The 8,389-nt window shown below is 32.7% G+C and overlaps 1 protein-coding gene across 1 annotated transcript; it reads right to left on the bottom strand.

Moving 5' to 3' along the window:
• Positions 1-5,578: 5,578 nt before the first annotated feature.
• Positions 5,579-6,433, bottom strand: LOC119625328 (histone H3.3A). The gene has a single exon (XM_038001872.2). The coding sequence runs from the start codon at positions 6,321-6,323 to the stop codon at positions 5,913-5,915; it is 411 nt and encodes a 136-aa protein (XP_037857800.1). The 5' UTR covers positions 6,324-6,433; the 3' UTR covers positions 5,579-5,912.
• Between the last annotated feature and the right edge of the window lie 1,956 nt (positions 6,434-8,389).

The following is an 8,389-nucleotide window of genomic DNA, read 5'->3' as shown; positions in this document are numbered from 1 at the left end:
GCTCTAAAGATAAACCTATCTTATAAAATGTTATGAGCACAATGCATTTCTGTGTGGCTTATTTAATAGTCCACTTAAGATTTTGTTTTGGTTGTCTTTGAAGCTTACATAGACTCCTAGAGAAGTGACAATTCGCCAGGCTAAATTGTATGTGTCTGGGCCTTTGGCATCACCACTGCCAAATACAGTGTCCATTTCCTTGAAAATAATATATCACATTGGCAATGAATTCACTTTATAAAATCAAGGACTTTCAAGTGAAGAAAGCCATCTAGCTTTAGGCAGAAAGACATTAGAATGTGAACCTCTGAGTGATGTTTCTGGTCACCACATGGAACACGAAGATCTGTAAGGACAGTATAGGCATACATATCTGGGTTTGAAATGCTCTCAACAAGCATGCAAACCTAGGAGTCCCATCATGCAGTGACTTCATAGAGACCTTCCATAACTTTCCTTCAAGAGGCTATTAAATATAATTCAATAGTCTCTTGCTGCTTAAGAAGCATAAAAATTGTTTACATTGCCATCTAAGTCCTTTTGTGACATGATTCTCAAGTCAATTAACATGTTTTTCTCCTTTTTACTTTACTATTGATGTCCATTATTCTGAAGCAGGGCCCCTCAGATTTTTCTGTAAAAGACCAAATAGCAAATGTTTTAAGATTTGCAGATCACATGCAATCTTTGTATCTCTAACTCTTCTCTTTCTCTTCCTCCTCTTTCATCTTGTGCAATCCATCAAAAATGTAAGATTTTTTTTTTCTTAATTCTTGGCTTACAGGTCATACAAAAACAGGCCCAGGGATGAATTTGGCCCTTTCAATATTGTGACATATCTCTGAGGATTCCTTTAACGTGAACATTTTTGCTTTGCACTGTTAGTTTCTCTGGAATATCTTTATCTTTTCTTAGCAACCATTTTCTTCATTATGTCTCTAAATTTGCCTTCAGTAAGATCGTCTAGCTGGATATGTATATAGTCTCTAGAACAGTGGCAGCATCAACATGCCCATGGTCAGCTTTTTCTGCTATATCTTCGTTTATATTTCATTCATGTTTTTTATAATTTCATTTATTTGCTGTGTTTTCATCTTTATTGGTCAATTGTCTCATTCTATTATCCATTTTTGTGACTGCCATGTGAGTTCATCACTTCAGATGAAGAGTTAGTACAACAACAGGTCTTGTTGTGTATGCCTGAACTGAATAACAGATGCAGTGGCCATTCACTGGCACACTTTGAAAGAAGTGCCATGATTGGTTACTGCCCCTGACGTGCATCTGTTTTCCACATAATGATTTGGGGACTGACAAGTTAGCAGTAAACTTTACACTTTATGCAACTACTCACACAAGATAGAAAACTTGAAAATCAAAAGTTAAGCAATACAGAAATAGTCATCCCTTTGTATCCACAGGTGATTGGTTCCAGAACCCCCACAAATACCAAATTCTGTGGATGTTTAAGAACCTTATATAAAATGGTGAAGTATTTGCAAATAATCTATGCATATCCTCACACATGTAGTTTGAATTGTCTCTAGATTACTTATAATTCCTAATACAATGTAAATACTAAGTAAGTGGATGTTGTACTGTATTGTGCTTTGGTTTGTATTAGTTTTATTGTTATATCATTGTTTTTAATTGTTTTGATTCACTGTTGGTTGAATCTTCAATGTGGACTGCTGGATGTAGAGCACCATTGTACAAAATCTAATTTGATCTCTCTCATCACAATCTCACTTTCTCTGCTTCTCAAAAATAACTTCTTTTTTGCTTTCTTCCAGACTCTTTTACAGTCAATTTGAAATCTATGTATATACAAAAAAAAGCCCACAAAAACTAATTGTGTTTTTGTTTCAGTTCTAAAATAAATGAGACACTAGAGGCCAGAACAGCACTTGGAACATAGTATATGGGTGCAATAAATACTTGTTGAATGAATGTCTACTATTTGTTACATGTTCTTGTCACTGGAAGTTAATTCTTAAAGATTCTTTACTGACAACATTCTATTCAATATAATGGCTTCATAATATTATATAGTATTAATGACATTATATTTTATGTACTATTTGCCTACTAGTGGACAATGATTTTACTTCCAATTTTTGCTGTTATTTATAAAACCAACAAATACCCTTCTATGTGTATTTTGCATACATATGGGATATTTCTCTAAACAGATATTTTATTGGTATGGCTTTTTTTCCCCTTCCCTAAACCTATGTTATACTTTTTATTTTATATGGTGCTAATGCTTTGAAACATTTGTCCCTTATTATTTAACCTGGTTTAATGTATAGAAGGTAATCAATAAATTTTAACTTATGTGGTTACATATAACATGTATCAACCATAAAAATATTTTATTAACAGTAAATCAATCGTAATAACAAAACATATCTCACATGGTATTAGTACGTTCCACATGAAATGATTTAGGTTATTTAATTAGCAGCAAGATGTTATACAGGTCTTTGTTAGGTAAAAAGGTAGCAACTTAAGTGAAATTGTAGGATGAAAACTTCTCTTACACAAAAAAATTACTTCAGGTTTGTATTTTGTAACTCATGGAGTCAGTATTTTTATTCACAGTAATATAATAATCATTCAAAAAAATTTATCTCCATTATTAATAGTTTTAATATTTTTGGAATTACAAATATTACAATTTTTGTCATGATATTAAGATATATTCCAAATTTTTACTTTTAATACATTTGTTTGTTTTACTATATCTAACTGTCTCTACCCTATATTTTCATTCTCTTTGTTCTGTGGTGTTCTAGAAGAATGATTCTTTCCATGTTTTGAAGATTATAAACCATTTAAAGCTTGTCAAAAGGCAACATATAGTCTTTTGGAAGATCTTATAATATTGCCTCAGGATAAAATACATTTGTCATTATATGGAATGTAGAACAGTTAAAGTATAATTTGAAATGATAAGACTAAGTATTTTCTCATTTGATATTTACAATGAGACATAGTTGAAGATTTTAAAGGGCTTTTTTAAAGCTTTAAAAGAACAAGATAAAGGATACAGCTGTAAACAACACATCTTTTTTAAAAGATAATTTATTTTTGCTCTTAAACTGTCATCTTGCCTGACATTGGGAAGAATACTCCTAACAAAACATTGCTTCACCTCTTGACTCCCAAAGGCCAATTCAGTTCCAAAATAAGCTGTAGTTGTACAGACCTGTGTCTGGGCAAGTGAAAAAGTTACAATGCAGAAGCATCCACAGGCATCTATGCAGTTTTATCTACCAGCAGAAAAGGTGTAAGACTGATTTTTTTCTATATGTGAATATTTTAGCGCTAAATGCATAGAATTTCTCCATTAAATAGTTATAATTTCTAGTTTAGTTGCTAAATATAAAAACACTACACAAACCAACCTTCTAGTCATATTATATATTTGTGTGATATACTAATTATTAGATTGAGCCATATAACTGCTATTTTTTTAGGGTCAAAAAATCGAACATTAGTTCTCACTTGTAAATGGGAGCTAAATATTGGGTAGACACAGAAACAAAGATGGGAAGAAATGACATTGGAAATTCTAAAAGGGAGAAGAGACAGAGGGGAACACAGGTTGAAAAACTACCTATTGGATACTATGTTCACTACTTAGGTGACAGGATCATTAGAAGCCCAAACCTCAACATTATGTAATACACCCATGTAACAAATCTGCACATGTACCCTCTAAATTTAAAATTAAAAATAAATTTAAAAAAGAATAGATACAATGGATTGAAATACAGTAAAGTGTAAAAAGCTATGAGTTCCTAGTGATACTACTAGTCCCTTTTGGAGGTTGCCAGAATACAAGGTCATTTCCTGAAAATTGATACATAAAGGGAAAGAATACAATATTTATTTTGCCTTCCATCTAAAAATCATATTTCAGGATAAGCAAATAGCTTATGAGGGAAAATTCGTGTATTAGCCTGTTTTCATACTGCTATGAAGAAATACCCAAGACTGGATAATTTATAAAGAAAAGAGGTTTAATGTACTCACAGTTCCACATGGCTGGGAAGCCTCAGAATCATGGCAAAAGGTAAAGGAGGAGTAACAGCACATCTTATGTGGTGGCAGGCAAGAGAGCGTGCGCAGAGGAACTGCCCTTTATGAAACCATCACATCTCGTGGGACTTCTTTACAATGACAAAAACAGCACGGGAATAAACCCACTCCCATGATTCAATTACCTCCCATCAGGTCCCTCCCGTGACATGGGGATTATGGGAGGAACAATTCAAGATGAGGTTTCTGTGGGGACACAGCCAAATCATGTCAGTTCGTTTTAGAAGAATCAAACCTATCAAGTGCAGCAAGAATGATAAAATTGAAAAATCAACCTTTTGTAATACCAAATAAAACTATCTCAGCAATGCTAAAACAAAAAAAAGCATTGAACATTAGCAATTTCAAATCGATATAACTTGATTTCACAGACTGAAATCAGAACCTGGTGGGTTTTTTGAAGGAACTATTTTAGAGAATATTCTGCCCTTACCCCTTTTCTACAATGAGCCAAATGATAATAAGAAAAATAGAAAAAAAAAGTATTAATTTTTAACAATCATAAAATCAAAGGTTATTAATTCAAATCTTCTCTTCTCCAATATAGAGATGTAACTACTTGAAGATACCATTACTTTTTTCTTTTAAAAGTTTTATTTTCTTCCATTTCTTCAGTATGAAATGAGAAATAAAATTTCCTCAAGCCATTACATAAATCATTTTACCGAGGTCTGCAATCATAAAAAAATGCGGAAACTACTAATCATTTCTGACAGAAATGGACATTCACCTTTGTACGTTTACTATTATATATTTCACATTCACATAATTTTGTCATTTCTTTACAATGATTTCTGAGAGATGTGTAACTTCTAATACTAATTAGAAGAAGGTAAAATATAAGAAGCAAAGTGAAATGAAAATATCCCTTTATTACATAAAGTGATATGATCATTCATATTATAATATTTTTTCTGACTTATTTAGCAAGCTCCAAAAATGTCTTATCTAACCTTTAAGATCCATTTCATTTTGATTTCCTTTCCCCTCATCTTTCCAGAAACTACTAGGACATAATTACACAGAAAACTATTTTGAGATTTTTCATTCTCCAATTGTCTCTTTTTCTGTTTCTTTTTCGTACAGTCATTATTCCTATCTGACTAGTCTAAGGATTAAGAGCTGGAGAGGTGGGTACCTTTGTGTATATGTGTGTAGATGTGTGTGTTTGTGTGTGTGTATGTGTTTCTTTCAGCTCTGATCACACATTCTAACAACTGTTAAAATCTAATATTTTTTTTCCAAGTCCTTATGCTGTGTAGGAAAATAACTTAACAAAGGACCACAATACAATCTTAACATTTAATTTTAGCTTTTTTTTTTTTTTCTCTTTAAGTTCAGGAATCTGCACTGATATAGTTTTAATATCAAATAACTTTTCTTATTTTTCTTTTTTTTCTTTTTTTTTTTTTTTGCCGTCAATAAGAAATTTACTTGTTTTAAAAAAATCCAAATGCTGGCATTGTCCAGAAAAATTTAACAGGTTTATTTATAATTATTATAAAGTTGAACCGCTGAAACTTGTTCACTGAAACATTTTAACTTGCATTAATGCTTTACGCCTCTGCATTTATATTAAAAATTCACACACAAATGAAAATGGAAAAACTGCCAATACCTGATTTCTGTCCCCTATTTTTCCACTCGCAATCATATACTTAGGTACCTTTTGACCCCATGGAAAAAAAATATCTAACGTTCAGAACTACCAATAACAGGAAGAAGAGAATTTTTTTTTTTTTTTTTTTTTTTTTTTTTTTTTTTTTTTTTTTGGAGAATGAAATGTTTCCCATCATAGCGGATTCTTAAGCACGTTCTCCACGTATGCGGCGTGCTAGCTGGATGTCTTTTGGCATAATTGTTACACGTTTGGCATGGATAGCACACAGGTTGGTGTCTTCAAAAAGGCCAACCAGATAGGCCTCACTTGCCTCCTGCAAAGCACCAATAGCTGCGCTCTGGAAGCGCAGATCTGTTTTAAAATCCTGAGCAATTTCTCGCACCAGACGCTGGAAGGGAAGTTTGCGAATCAGAAGTTCAGTGGACTTCTGATAACGTCTAATTTCACGGAGTGCCACAGTACCAGGCCTGTAACGATGAGGTTTCTTCACCCCTCCAGTAGAGGGCGCACTCTTGCGAGCGGCTTTTGTAGCCAGTTGCTTCCTGGGTGCTTTACCACCGGTCGATTTGCGGGCAGTCTGCTTTGTACGAGCCATGGTACAGAGACCTCCTTACTTACCCCCCTTCTCCTTCGGCTGGAGCTCGGCGAGCCAGAGGCGGCGCTGGCGTTAGAGAGCGACGGCGGCGCGGCGGCGGCTGCGAACACCAACTTTTCTTATTTTTCTTTACTCAATCTATTTTCTCAAATCTATTTCTCAGAAACCTTTAAGCAATGGCTTTTAACTTATCAAGTTTTTCTTAAAAATAATTGCAGTTATTTAACTAAAAATGTAAAGTGGGCATATGCTACATTCTTTTATGAAAGTACTTCATTGTATAGTTGTCTATTTAAATGCACGAAACAGATAGTCATTTTCTTCAGGTGATAAATCTACATTCTCAGGACTGCTTAATTTCCTCTGAAAACCAATTTGCTATTGAAATATTACCCTTCCTACATAATAACCAGAAAATGTAATTGTTACAGTAAAGTGCAAATAGCTGAGCATACTAACTGGTAAACTACTTTGACACTGCTGGGATTTTTGTTTTGTAAAATAATGATCTCAAGACCAATGCTCCTTGGCTCTTACAATAAATTAAGAAACTGATATTTCTCGTTGGATTGCATGTGTCTCTTTTCCAGTCCCACATGTGCAAATCCTGTATGTTATTTGATTGCCTTGTGCTACTTTATATAGGACAGGCAGTGTGAACTTGAGAGCAATTGCTTAATATTGAAATCAGAAAAATATTTCATTATGCACTAACTATAGCATCTGGATAATGTTGAGGATGTCCCAATGTGCACAATTAGGCTTCCAGACTTTATGTCAGAAATAATAGGAATTTTGGTTAATCCAGATGATTCCTGGAAGCAGCTGCCTTAATGGAATATTCTACTTCATATTTTTTTAAATTGCTTTCTGTACTTAATTTTTTATTGACTTTGACAAGAATATTTAAGGATTTGTGTTGTTTGTGATATGTTATGATGGTTTAAATGTCAGTTAAATCAATAATCCGTGACAGAGTCTTAGAATAAGAACTACTTTGAGGCCTAATTCTTCCATCAATATAAATTTGCAACTGACATGAACATGAGTAAGAATTACAACTCTGTACCAAGGAATGGACTCCTATGGATTGCACCATGGTTAAGAGGTATTTATAATCAGCATGTTTCATCATTTCACTAGGTAATCGTGCTTGATTACATGCTTGAAAATACTAAAACAAACACAGTGTAGATTAATGGTAATCGTTAAAGAGAAAGGCAGTATTGTTCATTTTCATTGAGTGTTTTATTAATAATGTACACTAGAGGGTACTGGCTGTTTGCAAAGACTGCTGTAATAATATTATCCTACCAATGTGCCAAACTCCTTCTCCAGAACAACCTTTAAAACCTGGCATTTTTATTTGAAGGCTAAAATTGTACTTATGCACCAATTTCTTAACAATATTTTATAATTAGATTTGAGCTGCTATTTGCCATCAATTCTGATATTATATAGATTATTTCATTCCACTTTGTGTTAAAAAATTAGAATGGAAATGAGAATGGGAATGAACTTTAGAAAATCTATACTTTTTATCACATTGGTTTATTTCCAAATAGATTTGAATACTGTTTTCTGATTAATGTGGTCATTTATACTATATTGGTTGTGTATGAAAATTAGATACTCCCTACCAATGCACAGGAGGAATTAAACTAAAAATATTTCATCTAAAACAAAACAAAACAAAATGAATGGCTTAGCAGAAAATGTGAAGTAAACTATATGTGAATTTAAATATATATATATATGTATATATGGTGCATTTATTGTGATGACTATTACAGAGCATTAAATGTGTAAGTAAAATATTCTAACAGGGGCCAGAAGGTATAAGAAATATTGAAAATATGGTTATTTAAAATTATCTTTTTCTTTTATTCTTCTGTTATTTTTGTTCGTGCTGTTTTGTGTTTCTGTGTTCCAATATGCTTACGAGTTAATTAATTTACAAGTTAACTCTTAATTAAGAGTATTTTCTACCATGCATATGCTTCCCGTGTTTCCTAGCATTCCTAGATTTCTTTAATTTTTTAAAATTAAAATAAAAAATACTAACT

This window comes from Chlorocebus sabaeus, chromosome 10 (genome assembly GCF_047675955.1).
Source record: "Chlorocebus sabaeus isolate Y175 chromosome 10, mChlSab1.0.hap1, whole genome shotgun sequence".
Classification (NCBI taxonomy): Eukaryota; Metazoa; Chordata; class Mammalia; order Primates; family Cercopithecidae; genus Chlorocebus; species Chlorocebus sabaeus.
This window is presented reverse-complemented; position numbering and strand designations above follow the sequence as displayed.

What these genes read in the sequence shown, in the direction of transcription:
- LOC119625328 (XM_038001872.2), bottom strand. Translation starts at nt 6,323, where the DNA reads ATGGCTCGTACAAAGCAGACTGCCCGCAAATCGACCGGTGGTAAAGCA.